The sequence below is a fragment of the Cotesia glomerata genome, linkage group LG8 (genome assembly GCF_020080835.1).
Source record: "Cotesia glomerata isolate CgM1 linkage group LG8, MPM_Cglom_v2.3, whole genome shotgun sequence".
Lineage (NCBI taxonomy): Eukaryota > Metazoa > Arthropoda > Insecta > Hymenoptera > Braconidae > Cotesia > Cotesia glomerata.
Window position 1 is genome coordinate 5949729 of NC_058165.1, and position 20409 is coordinate 5970137.

General features: G+C 30.7%; 1 protein-coding gene across 1 annotated transcript; it reads right to left on the reverse strand.

Moving 5' to 3' along the window:
* Window positions 1-90: 90 nt before the first annotated feature.
* On the reverse strand, window positions 91-7421 carry LOC123271041 (UDP-glucose 4-epimerase-like). The gene is made up of 5 exons (XM_044737276.1): window positions 7110-7421; window positions 5112-5230; window positions 4562-5033; window positions 299-583; window positions 91-224 (listed from the first exon to the last, which is right to left on the reverse strand). The coding sequence occupies exons 1-5, from the start codon at window positions 7234-7236 to the stop codon at window positions 160-162; spliced, it is 1068 nt and encodes a 355-aa protein (XP_044593211.1). The 5' UTR covers window positions 7237-7421; the 3' UTR covers window positions 91-159.
* Window positions 7422-20409: the final 12988 nt, after the last annotated feature.

A 20409-nucleotide genomic window follows, 5' to 3' on the forward strand; every position in this document is an offset into this window, starting at 1 on the left:
AAGTTAAAAAGGATGAAAAATTCTAGATATTAAAAAATCTCACAAATTTAATCTTTTAATATGAAAAGCATAATTTAATTTTTTATTTTCATAAAATACACTTGCACATTAGTACAATTTGGTTTTTTTTTATTTGGCAGCCATTTTTATTGACAGCAGTTAATTTTCATTTAGCTTTTTATATCCATTAGGATTTTTTTTTTGCCAATTCCACGTGTCAGCGCCTAATAAAAATAAAAATTATTTTACTAAAAATATTTTTTTCTAATATTTATATCATAAAAATATTAAAACTTACACATGTCATCAATATTTTTTGTAGCAACCCAGTCAAATTCTTTTTGCGCCAATGAAGCATCGGCATAACTAGACGATATATCTCCAGGTCGTCTCTTAACGATTTTATAATTGAGATTTTTTCCAGAAGCTTTCTCGAATGCTTTAATCATTTCTAAAACTGAATAGCCTCGTCCAGTACCTAAATTTACAGGCTTGAAACCTTTGACATCTCGAGAACTTTGGTAAGTGATAGCTTTTACATGACCAATAGCCAAATCCATTATATGTATGTAATCTCTAACACCTGTATACGACAGTAACATAGTAAAATTAATAAAAAAGTTTGAAAATCCACAAGTGCACGCCTCATAATCTCATTTTCCATAATAAAAATGATTAAAATAAAATACAAATACTTTTAAATCTTTCACGCCATTGTCTACCCAGAAAAGAAAGGTACTGCGCATGTTTTGTAACGAACCTTATTTACATAGATATAGATATACGAACGATAAGTGTATTTTAGTTTGTCGCTAATTATAATTAAACTACATTGAATTAGACCGTGATATTCGAAAGGACTTAGTTTTGAATAATACTGAAGCGTATAAAAAAAAATTAGGAATACGGTTAACCCTACCCTACTAATCATAAGGTTAACCCTACCCTACTAATAATATCATTATGATTTTATGCAGATATGACCGCTTTATTATGAATTTATGTTAATATCATAATGATTTCATTATTAAATTACTAGAAATTTTTTTTCTCCAAAAAAAAAGATAAACATTTTATAACCTAGTTAAAAAAAAAAATTTGTTCCCATAAATATTTTACTTATTACGGGTATCAAATGTATATTAATATGCCTTTCATAATGAATCTGATCCGAAACTTATTTTGGTAAAAACAATCGCAGCAGCGATTGAAGATTTCAACAATCGTAATTTAAAGGCTAATTGTCCTCTGGAAATGATGTTAATCAAAAATTACCCGTGGATTGCCAAGCAAATAAATAATGCATTGGAGAATCATGCTGGTGAGCATAATAATTACCACGTGAATTTCATTCAAAAATTTGTAGAACATCAAGAAAAATTTTCAGTTAGTAAATCAATTCTAGACAGGGATCCGATAGATTTACGTAATCCAAAAGCTCTGAAAGTTCTCAAAAACAACCCAGAAAAGTTCTCCCAGAACTGGGAACTGTATCTGAAGTACATGTACTCTCACTATAAGGAAAGAAGTGTCCATAGATTCGTGATTTCTGCAGGCTGGTACCAAGATTTCCCTATTAAAATCGCTGAAAAGTGTCTCGATGACCTAAAAAACAAGAATTACTTGGCGTTGATCATTTCGGCGTTACTGTTCGAAGGGCCAGTGCTGGAAAAACTAATCACACCTTTCCTCCCTACGTCTGATGTGATAAATTTCGAGCAAAAAGAAGCTAAAAAAGATTACAGTTTGGAGAAAACCACCGTGAGAGCTTTTAATATCGTCAAGCCACCAGTTTCATTAGATTTTATTGCAGAGTACTGCAAAAGTGACCATATTCATATGATAACCCACTGCCTTTTCAATGTAACTCGCCGAACATCGGCGGCTGGGGTGATTTCTTTTGCAAGGAAGCTTACGAACCGACCAATATCTGTGAAGAAACATGGGATCAGATTGTTTTTCTTGGTCAGTAGTGTTCAAGAAATTCGTGAGTTTTTGATCAATTTGTGGAGAACCGAAACACACATGACAATCAAAACGCTGGTATTTAAATCTGCGCGAAAGGTTTTCGAAGAGAATCCTAATGATGGAACTTGGAGGCTAGTTAAGAAATGTGTCGATAGCCTTAAGTCAGAAAATAAAGACATTTTGGAGAAGGTCACAGAACTTGAAACTATCCCTAACGAATATATCTCAGAATATGTTAAATTGTTGATCAAAGTGTACCGCAGGATTGGAGGTGAGGGTATGGATGTCTGGTCTTACATCAAGAAGCTCCTGGAGCAGGTCAATGAACATATCGCTACGCTGTATGCTGAAGAAATTCATGAAGAAATTATTGATAACTTCGTCCTCGATATGTCGTTTCCAAAAGATATACTTAAGGCAGGATTTGACTATCTTCTCAATATATACATTGGCAATGCAGGAGAAAAGCTAGAAAGAAGGCTGGTCCGTTTTGAGGAAAGTTTTAGAAAAATAGTCTCCGAAAGTTGGAGCACTTCCTATCCAAACGATCCAAGCTCCTATCCAGCGAACTATTTTGTCCACAACGCGATTTCCAATGTTACACTCAATTTTTCTTCTAATCCTCTAAAAGCGAGGTTGATCAATGTTTTACTTAATATATTCAATGCTGTGTTGAAGCCTCAGCAAGATCCAGAGTCTTTTTTACGGCTGATCTTCAGCTCTTTTTTACAAGATCCTATTTCCCCGCAAGAACTCGCTTCGAAAGTTAGCACAATCCTGCCGAAACTAGATGAAATTTTCTCGATTACTCTGATGTCAATTGCATCGTGCTTGTTTCACCAGTTAATCAGTTTTTCCTGCTGCTCGCCTCAGTATCAACTGGATCTAGTTCAAAGCTTGATAGACTTTAACAATAACGAGACGACCATTTTTGCAGCAGAGCTTTTATACTTGATGAGTCCTCGTTTCGAAATAAAACGATTTCTTGAGATTATTACGGCCCTCCAGCAACATGCGCACCCTGCAGTCATGGCTATAGCTCATGTTATTTTGCATATGCACTCATAAAAAATTGTGTTCTTCTAATAATATTTTTAGAGGCAGATTTTTGTATTGAAGTAAATCAATAAACATTTTTTTATTTCCCTGAACTATTACACCTTTTCATTACCTCTACGTCAAAAATCCTACAAAAATTTTATAGCCTTTACAAATATATAAAATTAAAGTAAAAATAATAAAACGGTAGACGCCGCAGGTCATTACCACACGGATAAAAATAATTAGTATCGTCTACCAATTATTTTTCGGTTGAGGCAACTGATTTTTTCGGAGTTCTCTCTTGGATTAAGTTCATTTTTAACTTCCTGGTAGGAAAATTAAAAATTAAAAAAAAAATAGGGAAATTATAGGTTTACCCCGATTTTCAAAAATCGAGTTTTTATCAGATTTCGACGTTTTGAGGTTAGGAAGCTATTCTGACGAATTTGTGTGCAAGCCTTATATACACAGAAAAATAAATTAACTTGAATTAAGAGAAAAATTCTTGAACCAAGAAAGCAATTTTGAAGAGTTGTATATTGTCTTGGATCAAGACGAAAAATTCTTGAATCAATTAAAACATACCTAAACCAAGAAAAAGTTCTTAGTTTAAAAATTTTTCTACCTGAATAAAGAAAATGAAATTCTCCAAAATTATTTTTTTGTTATACTCGCTTCAAAAGTTCAACTTTTGAGCGCTGGGTGGCGTCCGAAAAGATACTCATTTCTAGAGACTCTACCATACCGTCTTTTTCCATGGCCTAGGCCGCAAAGTTTACTTCCTCCTTCTTTCCATGCTGTCTTTGTGCAGTCGGATGAAATTTAGAACAATATAAATCAAATTCTAGTGTACCGACCGATGATTTTGAGTAAATTTAAACTTGGTTACTATTGAGTGGTGCTAATTATTTCTCTGCTGGCAGTTTATTACAAAGCGGACCAAATGATAATAAAATAACCACGCTATAAATAAATATTTATAAAAAGATAATTAATATAATATTAAGTATTTTTTGCCCTTGTGAAACTGCATAAAATTTGAATATGTCATTATTTGCCTCCTATCCCTCAAAAGTTAAACTTATGAAGCGATAATTGACAACGACGATTTTACGATATTCGCTTTAAAGTTTGTGATGCGAATGTACGAAAACGAGTGTAAATTTCTGTCCTCGGCTTCGTCTCGGACGTTAAAATTGCGCCAGTTTTCGTACATTCCCGCTACAAACCTTAAGCTCATATTGCAACATCGTCGTTGTCAGAAAATCGCCACTTTGCGGCCATATGACATAAATTACTATTTTGATTCAAGTAAATTTTTTTTCTGTGTAACTTTTAAACGGCTCGACTGATCAGAAAGTGGTTGACGGCAATCGAAAGGGTTTCACTCAACTTAGATTTCCTGAAAATTTGAATCGATTTAACCCGATAGATTTTAAGAAATTTCAAAAAAACCGCTTCGCTCATGAGGCGTGCAATATTTAAATACAATCAATTATTATTGTTATTGTTTTTTTTTTTTTTTTTTAATGAATAATAATATTTTACTAACCTGTACCATCGTGTGTTTCATGATCATCACCGTAAACATATAATACATCTCGTTTACCAACAGCAACTTGAGCAATAAATGGCATTAAATTATTAGGAATTCCATTCGGATCCTCTCCAATTTCACCAGATGGGTGTGCGCCAACGGGATTAAAATACCTTAAAGATATTACTGACCACGATTTATCAGCTGTACATAAATCTTTTAAAAATTCTTCTACCATAAATTTTGTTTTTCCGTAAGGATTAGTGCAGTTACCAGTTACCATTTCTTCAGTTTGTGGTAACTTTTCCGGTACACCATAAACAGTTGCACTGCTTGAAAAAATTAGATTTTTGACATTATACTCTTTCATTACTTGCAACAAATTAAGAGTACCTCCGACATTTGTTTTGTAATATTCTAAAGGTTTTTGACATGATTCACCGACCGCTTTCAAAGCAGCAAAATGAGTGACACATTGAAATTTGTACTAAAATAATTATAATAAATTTATTTATAAAACTACTAATAAATCTAAATAAAAAATTATCTTTGCAAAATTATTTACCTTTTTAAATAATTTTTTTAAAGCACCTAAATCTGTAATATCACATTCTTCAAATATAACTGTTTTATTGGAAAGTTTTTCTATACGTAAAACACATTCTGGTTTACTAGCGTTCGGATCTGTAAATAAAGACATCAAATTAACCGTTAAAAATAAATAGGATTCTTATATATGATTACTAAATATCTATTACTCAAATTTTCGTTTTAAATTAAAACATTTTAACTAATAAAATACTTAATGATCGAATACATTGTACTATCTTACTAAATGTATATTAAATTTGTAAATTAATAAAATAATAAATAAATCTTTTTAACCTTTCGTTACTCGCGCTATAAGCGTGACGCCGCCTAACAACTACTCAACCTATAGAGACTCACTATAGTGCGAGCGAGAAACTAAAAAAGACGCGAGTAACGAAGGGTTAATAGTGCAATGACCCAAAGAATAATATACGGACATTAAAAAAAATATGTCTTTTTTCGAAGATTATTGAAAGAGCGCATAAAAGTCGAATTTCATTCACATTGAAATGAGTTGTATATAAATAAAAGTAAATTAAACATAATACGAAAAATTATATGCAATTAACGTAAAAGACCCAATACCGGAACGAGACCCAATACCAGAACGATTTGACAATTATTATTTTATATTTTATCTCGTACTCAATCAAATTAAACAAACTTTTCTTTATTAGAAACCTCAATCTTTTTTTTACATAATAAAATATGAATGAAACTTTAAATTATATTTGAAATATTGAAAAAAAATGTTAATGATGTCAATAGTCTTAGATTTCTGACTTATCAAGGTCTCTTAATGGTTTTGCTAAGAAATCACTCGATGATCTTAAGCTCATAGAAACCTAATGGAAATACTTTTCACTAAAATTTTTTTTTTATGTATTAATACAAATACTAAGAATTCGATGCAATTAACTGATAATACAAAAAAGACCCTTTTGTTATTTAAAATTTACTGTTCGTCTATTGGTACACCCGAAATGAGCTAATACCCAGTATCGGAACAGTCAGCTATATTGATATTATTTATTGACATTTACGATATACTGTGTTGATTGTTTACATCAAGCACAACAACAAAAGTTTTTGTGAAATAACATTTAATACAGAAAGTAATTTTATAATAAAAATTGCTTCAAATATTCGTAAATTTTAACTTGAAGAACAAAAGCAAATTTCTGTTTTGGAATTTTCTTTTTTACATAAGTGTCGTCAAGTATAACCTCGAATCGTTTATTTTTTTTTTTGGATTCTTGGTAAAAATTTATTTGATTTTTTAATATTAAATAATTATTGTTAGTTTCACTATGCATACATGTCATTTGAGTTCTGAATTAACTGCTTAATTTTTTATAGGTAGTAGTAGCATGCCGAAAGTTAAGTCGAAGATAACATTTTATAAATTAGTTTTATAAATTCAGAAAAATTCATATAAAGTATTATGATTTGTTAATTAATTCAGCTTACGAAAAGCGGACTCTTTAGATTAAAAAAATTAGTTTTATTTATCGTTCCGGTATTGGGTCAACCATATTCCGGTATTGGGACTAGGCATTTAAGGTGTTCCGATACTGAGTCTTTTAGACTTTTTCAAAAAACATGTTTTTTTTTAATATTAAATTCGACAAAATTGATAAATTTAATTATTTTCGTGTAGCTGCATGTTTATTCTATATGATTGGATGAATTATTATTACTAATGAACCATTTGAATATTTTCTAAGTAATAAAAACCAGTCATGTACCCTTCGTCGTTCCGGTATTGGGTCTTTTACCTTATGTGAATAATTTATAAAATTTTGCTTTGTAAATATTACAAGACAAATGCGACAATATGATAATTATTATTTAAAAAAAAATTTTTTTCTCAATTATTATTAAGAAAAAAAATTTTTTCAATTTTTATTATTATTATTGTATAAAAATTTTATAAATATTAATTAAAATATAAAAACTACAAATTCCTCACCTTTGTAAGCATTTCCAAGATTATCAATGACCACCACTGTAAAATCCTGTTTAACTAATTCTAATACAGTATGAGAGCCGATATACCCAGCACCTCCAGTCACTAACACGTTCCATTTTTCTTTCATTATTTAATAAAATTGTTACTAATAATTATTACTTGTATAATAAAATATTAAAAAATAAATTCTGTAAAGCAATGATCTTTTACTACGTGACTACTCAGCCTACCTGTACAGTTAAATCTTTCGATATTGACCGACTCATTCCAAGATCATTCCGTGTAGCCACCATTCCCTCATCTTATGGATACTATACACAGTGTATAGTCTCCATGTCTCATCTCTTCGACACTGAACTGTCCTGTTTCTCTTTGCGCAGTTACATGCGCAAAAAAAATAAATACATTCAAATTAGGATCTTTTTTTTCTCTGAGCGAAGCAATTATTTTATTTTTATTTTTTTTTTCTTCGTTAATTTCTAAATTATTTCTACCACATAAAAAAATAAAAATCAATTAAAAATGATGTAACTGGCTTCCCTAACTATGATTGAGTTAATTTATTAATTGGATCGGTTTAATTATTATTGAGACATTGTTATCAATGTGAAGAATATAACGTAACTAGTTATTTTTAGATAAAAAAATAACCCACTTAAATGATGTGTTTTCAAACACAGAAATAACTAACATGACAATGAACTTTCAAGTAATACTGATAAAAATGATAATTATTACATTTTTATTATCGGACAAAAAAAATGTATTATGAAATTTAATTTTATACAATTTTTGATACAAAAATTGCCGGCTATTCTTAACAATTAGTATAACAATTACTATTCACAGTTAGGTAATGACTAACTATTTAAATGATGAAATTAGGTTTCATAATAGTCATTATAACACAAGAAATGAAGGTTTATTAAAAATAGTGCGTACACGTACTTATACTACAGAGAAAATAATTGTTTTTAAACCAATGAAATAAACAATGCGAGAATCATATAATTGTATTTAAAATGCTACTTAAAAGCTTTATCAAATTTAATATTGTGGTTATGCCGATAAAATTTGATAATAATAAATGTATAAGATGAAATTTGATATTAATTAACTATATGATAATATGCATGCAAAAAAAAAAATAAATTAAATCAAGAAAAAATTCTTGAACCAAGAAAATAATTTTGAAAAGTTTTATCGTCTTGAATCAAGACAAAAAATGAGGAAAACGGTTGACCCTGAAGGCCATCCCTGCAACTTCCCGCTAATTCCATACCTGGGCGCTTAAAATTGCATTTACGACGTTTTTGAGCTCAAAAATACAATTTATATGCCCTGATTAAAAAAAAGAATTTGATAGAATTAAAAAAATTTATATCCTCATGAATGCTATCCAATCCTGAAAATATGATTCAAAAGGATTCAACATGATTCAAATTTTTTAATTCTGTTAAATACTATTTAATTCTAAAAATATGATTTAACAGAATTTTAAAGGATTTAAACTGTTAAATACTGTCAAATGCTTGTAAATCCTCAAAATATAATTAATTAAGATTTAAGATGATTAAAAACCTTGAATACTACTGAATACTTTTAAATTCTAAAAATATGATTCATAATGATATAAGGCTACTCAAAATTTTAAATACTATTCAGTAATTCCCAGTGAACACAATTATGTCAAACTGACGTCAGAATGACGTCATGCTACGTCATGATTGACGTAAGTTGTAAGTCATGATTGACGTAAGATGTTAGTCATATATAACTCATAGTTTCCCACTTCCTGACGTAAGATTCTTACGTAATACGTATGACGTACCTATGATGTAACTGATGTCAAAATTAATTACGCGGAAGAATATTTTTTGAAAAAAAAAGTAACATTTAATTATGCGGTTTTGGGTTCGAATAATAATTTCGAGACTGATTACATGCTGAGGAAAAAAATTTGGAGTTGAAAAATCCTGGCGTGTGCTGGGCTTGAACTCGGGTCCATTGAATCCGGAGTCTTGAATGCTGCTCACTTATCTGCACCACGATTGATATTAAAACGCTTATTTAAATCTATATAAATTTAAGAGTTGGAAAGGATTAAGTTTATTTGTTTTTCTCAAGTTTCATTAAGATTTGTGATGAGATTGCATGGAAATTGATAAATTTTTTCTAAATTTGATAAATTTTCAGAATTTCCATAAATTAATATTTCATTAGTCATAAGAACGTCATAACGATGTCATATTATCGTCATAAATTCAGAAAGTTGAAAACAAAAATGTTTAGATTGTCCAATTGAACGCAAAATGCCACTTAAAGTTAAAAAATTTTTCCTAAATTCATGAAAATTCATAAAACATAATTAAAGAAAATTATATTACTTTCATGAAAGCAATACTTTTGCAAAAGCCCATCAGTCTTCAATTATTAATATTTCAGCTACCAATGGTTGCACAGCAAATTAGAAGACATTTTCGGAAGCTGGAATGAATTTTCTTTGAGGACCTGTCAAGTCAAGAAACGAAGAAAGTTTTCTAAGCCTCTGAGACGAAAAAGAAGAAATTAAAAATTTTGAAAAAGTTCTCCTTCATGCCATTTTTAGCTAAAATTTTTTGTCAGAAAATCTATAAACTATAATCATGAAGTTTTACAGCTTTAAAATGCATCTTTTTAGATTTGCAAAACAATCATTTTTCACTGAGATACAGCTGGTCAAAAATCGGGAAAAATTCAGACTTCTTTGTGGGTAGTATGCATAGGAAATAATTTATTCCAACTTCTAAATGATCATGGTTTTTTATCACAATTAAATTTTCCATTTTCCATTATAGATACAATAATAAGGAAGAAAACTCATAAAAATCATAGAGTATACCCTACAGAAGATTTCCAGACCCATAATTGATCGATCAACCCCATGGACACCGTGTAACAGCCCCATAAAAGGCGATTTTTGTGTAAATTGACAGAAAATTAACAGTTAAAAATTTATTCCTCGGTGTCTACTGGAGATTCAGGAAGGAAACTCATAGAAATCATAGAGTACACCCTACAGAAGATTTCCAGACCCATAATTGATCGATCAACCCCATGGACACCGAGTAACAGCGCCATAAAAGGCGATTTTTGAGTAAATTGACAGAAAATTGACTGTTAAAAATTTATTCCTCGGTGTCACTCTTGCATGGAATGCTGCAGAGAAAGGTCGGTGGACGTACCGTCTCATACCTCGGATTGATATGTGGTTCAACCGGAGTCACGGTGAGATCAACTATTATTTAACGCAGATGTTATCAGGACACGGATGTTACCGGAAGTATCTTCACCGCTTTAAGCACGATGATACCTCAGAGTGCCCGTCCTGTCCAGAGGTCAATGAAGATGCGGAGCATGTTTTCTTTGTGTGTCCACGTTTCAACCAACAGCGCGATGAGTTAGAGAAGATTCTGAAAAAGAGAACCCAACCAGAGTCAATAGTAGAAGCAATGTTGTCGTCAGAAGCTGCCTGGAACGCCACAAGCACTTTTGCTACAAAAGTGCTTACAGAGTTGCGATCCATTGAGAGGAAAAGAGCGAAAGACAGAATCGAGAAGGAAGAAATAACATCTTAGCCACCAGAAGGAAGAGCGGCAGCTAATTCCTCCCCCCGCGAAGAAATGCCTGACGGCGGTACCATGGGGGATCAGAGGATAGAAGAGAAAGGGGTTTAGGGTTTAGTGGGTAGGGGCATCAGCGTCGAGTTTTAGTATGACGTTGCGTCGAGTCGCCACATATCCAGGCCAAACAGCTATGCCTAGAATCCGTAAAAAGGATTCCCCCCCCCTAAGGAAAAAAAAAACACACACACACACATACATACATACATACATACATACATACATAGTGACACCCTCACGGGGATAGTTAGGGAAGCTTCCTGTGACCCCCAAACGTCGAGATCTGATGAAAACTCGATTTTTGTAAAACGGGGTAAAACCAATAACTTCCCGATTTTTGAAAATCTGAGATTTTCTTCGCGGGAAGTTAAAAATTCTTAAGAATTGAGTCAAGTAAAATTTACTTGTACCAAAAAAAGTTTCTTAGTTTAAGGGGTTAGGGGTAGTCAGAATTTTCAAAAAATCAATTATTTTTTAACTTCCCGCTAAGAAAATTGAAAAGCTCGGGTACTTCAAAGCGCTCGGGAGCAGATAGCTAGCGGCAGCTTCAAGAAACCCCCTTTTAGGGTTCTATTGTCATCCTATTCTGGAATTATAAAAGCAGATCCTTACAAAAATACAACCATAAATAAAAAGGAATGTATAGGCCATGTTCAGAAGCGGATGGGGACTCGACTGCGTACTCTGAAAATTAAACAAAAAGGTCTTGGTGGTAGAGGTAGGCTTACAGGAAAAGTAATAGACAAATTAACTGTATACTATGGTTTATCAATACATCGTCATTGTGATTCTATTGAAGATATGAAATCTGCTATTATGGCAACTTTTTACCACTACGGTTCGACTGATGAAAATCCGAATCATGATATGTGTCCCAAAGACGAAGATTCTTGGTGCTCTTACCAGCGCGCTGAAGCAAGTGGAGAGCTTGATACTTATACTCAAGATTATTCTCCCTTACCTCCTGATGTTTTAAAAGCTGTTAAACCGATTTACAACGATCTCAGTAATGATAATTTACTTTCAAGATGTGTAGCTGGATTCAATCAGAATAATAATGAGAGCTTCAACCAACTAGTGTGGAAAATATGCCCAAAAACCGTGAATACTAGTTCTACCATCGTACAAATTGCTGCATACATAGCTACTTGTATATTTAATGAAGGTACAAATTCATCATTAATGATTATGGATACCCTAGGACTTAATTGTGGGTCTAATTCCCATCGGTATGCTGAAAAATTGGATGCTGCACGTGTGAAAGTGGCAGATCAGCGCGCCAACGACAACACTCGGGAAGGCAGAATGCTTTGTAGGCAACAGCAAATTGATGTTTTGGAAACTTCCACAATGGCTGAAGAACTATTATATGGCCCAGGAATAGATGACTCGATGTAAGTAATTTAATAATTCGTATTTCTGTACGTGAATCTAGTGTGAAACTTTAAACGCGTTTTTCTCAAAACTATGTTTTTTGAACTGGTGACAACTGTAACTCGAAAACCACTCAGTAGATTTTAATAAAATTTATACAGCTTTTAGAATACATAATAAACTCGGGCCTGATCGAAGGATTTTTTTTTCTCGAAAATTTCGATTTTTTAAGACCAATTAACTGTTGATTTTTTCCCAAAAATCTAGACAAAAATTTCCTGAGGCCGCCATTTTGTTAATTTTTGAAAAAAAAAAAATCCTTCGATCAGGCCCAGGATTATCTATTTATAAAACTAATTTTTTTCATCCGATTGATTTTAGATGAATCTCCAAGGACTTATGATTGTCACCGCAAGGACCTTTTTTTGGAACTGGGTCAACACAGACAGCTATAACTTTGGAAATTAAATTTTTTTTTTTTTGAAATTTTTGTGACTTCAAGTCAAAACATTGTATAATAATGCCATATTACTACTTTTGTAAAATAACATGATTTTAGCAAAAAAAAAAATACTGAAAATTCTCATTTTTTCGTGCCTCTGACTACCCCTAACCCCTTAAGAATTTCTTTTACTTAAATAAAAAAAAGAGGTTCTTCAAAACTATTTACTTGATTCAAGTTCATTTTTTTTTTTCTGTGTATAAAAAAAAGTATTATTTTATGTATGATGTATAATATAAATAGCTGTAAGTAAATTGAATCAAATATATTATTATCATTATCACTATAGTGAAACAATGAGTCACATATGACTCGTTCGTGACTTGTTTCTTACGTAAATCCTGACATAGCCCAATGTCATTTTTACGTCACATTGACGTAAACGTGTTTACTGGGTAATGATATTGTGATAAGTTTTAAGGAATTAAGTGGAAGATAAAAGAAAAAAATTTAAGAAACTAGGAAAACCTGCATTCTTATCATAATTATTAATTATAAATATCTGCTCTTTTTCCTGATAAAATTATTAATTCTTATAAATAATAATGAGTTTTATTATCCTTAATTTTTCTCAAAATTTCAGTAGATTGATATAAAATATTTATATTATAAAATTTATTTTAATTCAAATTCATTGACATCTTAGACATTTAGAGGACTAAAAACGAGTTTCAGATTCGTACTTTTTACTATGCGCCATTTCATCAAATATTTTTTTTTATTTCATTCTAGTTCCTGCGATAATTATACTTATATTGAAAATCCGTGATTTTTTTTTTTATTTTAGATCAGATGAAGAGATCAATCACACCCCACCAGTGATGGCTATTTTTTTAATTAAAAAAAAATTTTTTTTTGTTTTAATTTTCATTTTTGTGTAGTTGATAAGTAATAGAATAAGTGAAAAAAATAAGAAAAAATTCAAAGCATTAATAATTACCTTCATGTAGAAATAAAATTTTCAAAATAGCTTAAATTTTAGGCTGCTAAACCACCAGGTCCCCTTAAGAATAAAAATCGAAAAATAAAAAAAAAATCAAAGTGAGAAGAATAATTGTCATTTTGTATTTCAATTAACAAACATATGTCTTTGAAAGTTTTTTAAATTAAAATTTCTTAGAAGATATATTTTTTTTTCAAGTCAGAATATCTAAGATTAAAAATTCGCATTCGCTACCTATGACGCTATAATTCTAGCGATTGCGTTATGAAGTGTGACTGAAAGAAGAAATGTTAATGTATTTGAGTGTTACATACCCGGAAAAAAAGGAAAAAATTACATTATAAATAGTAATAAATATCGCTTCAAATTAAAAAATAAAAAAATTGTAATTCAAAATAATATTTTTAGAATTCAAACTTTTAATATTAATTTTTACAGTGTTAAATGTAATATTTGAATTTTACAATGTGATTCTTACAAAATCTGTAAAAATAACAATCTAAAACTGTAATTTTTAGTTTTTTATATAAAGCACCACGTTATATTATATAATGTAATTTTTGGACAAAAAAAAGGATAAATAAAATAAAAATAACTTTTTAAAAAATTGTTTAACTTTAATAATTTCAGTTAAAAATAAATAAATATTTAACAAACCATATCAGATTATAATTTATTTTTGAAATAATAATAATCACCAACTTTTGAAATAATAATAATCACCCATAGGCATCTAATTTTCACGTAAATAGAATTTAGAGTAAAAATATAAGTCCATATTTTTGAGACATTTAATTTTGATCGGGTCAATATCTTCTGTCGCAACACTAATTGTACAGTAGTACCTTCTTGCTTTTTTCATGTCACAAGCCTGGTTGTTTCGTAGAAGACAGCGTCTAATTGTAGCATAAATAACGTATTGACGTCCGTTATTCATAACTTCAACCCTTGGATCGAATATTTCATCAACGACAAATCTACTTAGTTTCAGATTTTTTTTGTAAATTTTTGCACCTTCCCCAGCGAAGTACTGAACATCTGGACTGTCTTGTGGAAGTTCTATTGTCGCCTGAATTTCATTTGAAGCCTCGATTGTTGCAGGCATTACTAGCAAGAATGCCAAGAAAACGTTGACACTGGTGGATAACATGTTGGTTAGTTTGTCACAGTGCAATGACACTCTTATTACTGACGACTAAAAATTTTATTGAGAGTTTAACGGCTGTTACCTCAAGATTACCTCAAGTTACTGACGGGTAATTAGTTTTCAAAAATAAAACTGATTAAATCTGTAATGTGACGACAAAATTTAGTGACGACAAAATTCAATAATAATCAATTGATAAATTTCATCACTTTATTTTAACTTCGTCTATAACTATTTTTATATTGTCATATGATGTAATTGTTGATTGAAAAATTTTTTACTGAAAATATAAAAAATTAAAATTAAATATAAAAAAATAAGATTAGCAATTAGAAAGAAAAAGTGAGTTCAAATGAACATCTGCCAAAATATTTGTTTAACAAGGTAATAAAGCAATTAAATACAGATGCTTAAAAATTAAGTATTTCTAAGAAGGAATTAAAATAGGCCCTGAGAGGATTAAGTTGTATATGTAAAAAAAAAACGGCATCTCATTACCGTCCAAGTTTTACAATTACGATGGATGTGTTTTAACAAAATAAAGGTAAACAAATACTAAGATTAAAAAAAAAATTATTCAGTTAAAATATTTTAGACATGAGGGTATATAAATTAAGGGAGTATTCTACTGTAGAATTTTGAAAAAATCGAAAATTTTTTTTTTTCATATTTTCTAAGTTTAGATATTCAAAAATATGTCATTAAAAGGATTTTTCAAAATTCCTATTAATTCATGAGTTATAGCCGTTTTAGTAACGTGGCATCGGTTCCGGTCCGACCGCTACAAGTTAACAAAAGACGGTAGGCGTTCCCGAGTCCCTACTTATGTCCCTTTCTATTGTATATCTATTGTATATTAACCCCTACAATGATAACCCGGTAGTAGGAAAAAAGGAGTGTGTTGGGCATGTTAAAAAACGCATGGGTTCACGGTTACGTAAAGCAAAAAAAGATAATAAAGGTATTGGTGGCAAAGGCGCTGGTAAACTCACTGATAAGCTTATCAATGAATTGTCTTTATATTATGGTTTGGCAATTCGTCGAAATCCAGATTCTGTTGAAGATATGAAGAGAGATGTGTGGGCAACCTACTTTAATAAAATTTCAACTAACGAAAATCCTCAGCACATGAATTGTTCATCTAGTTGGTGCAAGTATCAGAAGGCAATAGAAGACGGCACTATTGACGAATTTGACCACAAAAATCCTCCTCTAAATGACAAAGTTTTAGAAGTAATAAAACCAATTTATGAAAGTTTATCAGCTGATTCTTTATTGGAACGATGTTTGGGTTCTGAAATCCAAAATAATAACGAATCTTTGAATTCGTTAATTTGGACTTTTGCTCCGAAGCACATTCATGCTGGACCGAAGACAATTGAAATTGCCACTTTCTTCGCAGTTAGTATTTTTAATGAAGGTTTTATCTTTATATATATATATTTCTTGTGTGCGTGTGTATGTCACTGAACTCCTCCTAGACGGCTGGACCGATTTTGATGAAATTTTTTGTGTGAGTTCAAGGGGATTCGAGGATAGTTTAGATTCATAATTTGGTCCACTGGAAAATGTTTATTTAACTAATTTTTCATTTATAAGTAGTTGTTAATTTGGAAATGTTTTACTTTCGATCCGATAAACTGCGCTGTCATCGCAGCATTAAATATTGAATATTATTCTATATTAATTTCAGTTAGTCCCGATAGTTAGTGCTGCGATCAAATTGAGAAAAATATCTGAAATTTTGTTGTTATTATTGTGTTTGTTCAAGTCGTGTGCTAATTAAAATATTAACTACGAATAGAAATTGATGTTTGAAGAGTTTTGAAGTGTGCCTAAAAAACGATACTTGTTGCGAATTTAGAGTGGAATCGAAGTAAGTATATTTTGTATAAATTTTTTATCAAATTTACACGTGAGTTATAGAACAACCAACCTAACCTATAAATTTATTTGTGTAGGTCATAAATTTTTTAAATTGTTTTTATTATTCATGTTTTAAATAAAAAAAATTATTAAAAAATTCTATTAAAAATTATATACTTTAAACAAATTATTCATTTTCAAAACTAAGACATAAGAAAATAAAAATACACGTTTTTCATCTAAAATTTGTTACAATAAATCGTTTTCGGTGATAATTAAAAATTTTATTTTCAATAAATAACTCATATTCATTGTGGATTATTTAAGTATATTTAGTATATATTTTTCATCAAATTTACACGTGTTTTTGTTAACAACCATCCTAATCTCAAAATTATTTGGTAGCTTATTGACTTCATAACATATTTTTCAATTGTTTTTAATAAAAATTATTTATTTTTTAAATAAAAACAATTATTTAAAAGAAAACTATCAAAAAATTAAAAAAAAAATTCTATTAAAATTATTTACTTTGGAAAAAATGAGTCATTTTACAAATTACCAAGAAAAAAAATAAAATTACACGTTTTTTATCTAAAATTTGTTACAATAAATATTTTTTGTTAATTAATTAAAATTTCATTCTTAATAAAAAACTCAGATTCGTTGCGTATTATATATTACAGTATTTTTTTTTCTGCAGAAAAATGCCACGTCTTCGAGGAAGAGCCAGAAATATTGGTCGACGTACTCCAAACGCGCAATTGGTCCATGATCGTCGAATAAATAGAACAGATGATGAACACTCGGCGGATAATGCAAATCTGAGAGATCAAGTTGCATCTACACGTGCGAATGAAAATTCAGTACAACGCACTCGACGTCTTCGTGCTAATGCAGTAAGACAACGAGAGGTACGTCAACAAGCGACGGATGCACATAGAGAACGTAACCAACGCCGGATGCAAAATGATCGAGCATTGACAAGAGCACCACTCAATCGCCTTGCGTTTGAATATGATCCTGAAATCAACTTTTCGTCACATGCATTAATCTCGATTGGTAGTATGGACAAAGAGTGTCAACATTGTCATGCTTTCAAGTACAAAGGTGAATCAGCTGGTTTATGTTGCGTATCTGGAAAAATTTCACTGCCATCGCTAAATCCACCACCGGAACCTTTAAAAACACTTTTAGCTGGCACCACATCTCAATCGAAATTGTTTTTGCGAAAAATTCGTAAATTCAATTCATGCTTCCAAATGACATCATTTGGAGCAACAAAAATTGTTCATAATGATGGTCGTAATTTCGAAACGACAAGTTAAAGTTAACTCGAATTTTTTTGCCTCTCCCTTGGAGTTCAAGTTATAGAGGTTCTACTGTATATGAATATATATAATATATGAAAAATTGATATATAATCTTTATATATATATATATATATATATATATATATATATTTCTTCTGTGCGTGTTTTTGTCACTGAACTCCGCCTAAACGGCTGGACCGATTTTAATGAAATTTTTTGTGTGTCTTCCGGTGGATTCCAGAATGGTTTAGATTCACAATTCAGTCCACGAGAAAATGTTTGTTTAATAGATTTTTTATTTATAAATTGTTGTTGACCTTGACTACCCACATGTACTTTTCATATATTTTATAAATATCATATATATAAGATATATGGAAAAATTCATGTGGGTACTTAAATGAAAGGTCTCGATGAGTATAAAATCATAATGGACTTATATTTATGAAAATGTTAATAATTAACGAATGATAATGTATTTTGTTAACTTATGATGTTTTTAACGATATAAGCTTATTCCGATGTTACACTCATCAAGAGCTTTTATTTGAGTACCCACATGCATTTTTGATATATTTTTCATATATATAATATATATAAATATATAAAATATATGAAAAATTGATGTGGGTACTTAAATGAAAGGTCTTGATGAGTGTAACATCGGGATGAGCTTATATCTTTCAAAATATCATTAGTTGACAAGATACAATGTCATTTCTTCAATTATTGAAGTTTTGAAAGATATAACCTCATCCCGATGTTACACTCATCGAGTTCTTTCATTTGAGTACCCACATAACATTTTTTATATATTTTATATATATGGTATTTGTAAAATATATGAATATATAAAATATATCAAAAATGCATGTGGGTACTCAAATGAAAGCTCTTGATGAGTATAAAATCAGAATGGGCTTATATTTACAAAAATGTTAATTATTGAAGAATGCCCATTGCATATTGTTAACTAATGATGTTTTTAACTATACAAGCTCATTCTTAAAATTTCTAAATTTAAGACGTATGTACATGACAACGTCTGTCGGGTTCACTAGTACCTATATTAAAAATCTTAGATGTTATGGGAATCACGATTGGCCCAGAAGCTAATGCTTTTGCAGCGAGACGGGACGAAGCGCGTATCGAGCGCTCAGAACTCCGGACTTCAGAGGCGTCAAAGGAGGGTAGAACTGCACGTCTTCACAAGAGAACATCGGAGAATGAGCATTTTGAAGTAGAGGAAGGATTCTTATATGGAGCAGGAATCGCCGATTAAAAATATGTAAGTATTCTGTACCATTCTACAAGTAAAATTGTCGAAAACTTGTCTCAAAACTTTGAACGCGTTTTTCTCGGAACTACTTTTTTCGAGCTGGCGGTAAGGATATCTCGAGTTCTAATGAACTGATTTACTTCAAATTTGGAGAGGATGTTCTCTATACGTCGCTTCATCTCGTGAACCCTGCCCAAAACTATAACCTCTCATCTAGTATTTCTAAAAAATTCGGAATTGTTAAAAAAATATGAAAAAAAAAATTTTTTTTTCAAACTGCCGCCATTTAAAAAAAAATTTTTTTTTAACTTATCAAAGGGTTATACGATAGCGGCATCTATAATAATTAAGAATCCGTCTGTTTTTTATGTTTCAGATCACCAGGAGGGTTGGAATAATGTACGCCAGGACACCTACTTTTTTTTTGACCCCCCACTTTGACTGCTCATAACTTTGTCAATTTTAATTTTTTTTTTTAAATAATTTTTTTATGTAATAATAAAACATCAATAAACAAATGATAAAAAAAATTGATTATAAAAATATTTTTTGTTTCCTTCGTACAGCGCTTCTAAAACCGAGCGAAATTCATGCCTCTACAGTAAAATACTCCCTTTGACATGTCGAGAATATTCGATAGATGCTATTTTTTTCAGGAAAAAAGTACTAAAGTGTAAACCGAACAACCCGTAAGAAAAAACAGTATATTATCATTTTAAGTAAATAGATTAGGACAACGGTTGACCCTAAAGGCCATCCCTGATACTTTCTGCTTACTCCATACCTAAGCGCTCAACATTTAAATCATTTTGTTTTTGAGCTCAAAGAAATAGCTGTTCTATGCTTTTGAGCTCTTCGAGCGCAAAAGTCTGATAGAAGTTTTATAGAACACTATTTTTTGAATTTTCAAACTGGAACTTGTGAATGAATAAACTGATTTTCTCGCGGTTTGCGGCATTCAACGCAGTTTTTTAAGCTCTTTAAAAAATTTTAAAACGCAAACTGCTCAGACTATAAATTTCATAGAAATTCTGAAAAAAAAACATTTTTTTCAATTTTTTTCGACAACGATATCTCGTCGAATCGACCGATTTTGACCGGGCCGGTGGCGATCGACATGGTTCTTTGAGGTTTAGAGCTGATTAGTTTTTGAGATCAATCGGTAAAGCCGTTAAAAAGTTATTACAAAAAAACAGTTTTACAAATTTTTTATT

Bases quoted from the DNA above. Each gene is read 5' to 3' on its own strand.
- LOC123271041 (XM_044737276.1), bottom strand. From the start codon at position 7,236: ATGAAAGAAAAATGGAACGTGTTAGTGACTGGAGGTGCTGGGTATATC. The intron at 5,034-5,111 runs GTAAATAATTTT...TAATTATTTTAG, and splicing joins TAAAAAAATTATTTAAAAAG to TACAAATTTCAATGTGTCAC. The intron at 584-4,561 runs GTTAGTAAAATA...TGTCGTATACAG, and splicing joins TGAAACACACGATGGTACAG to GTGTTAGAGATTACATACAT.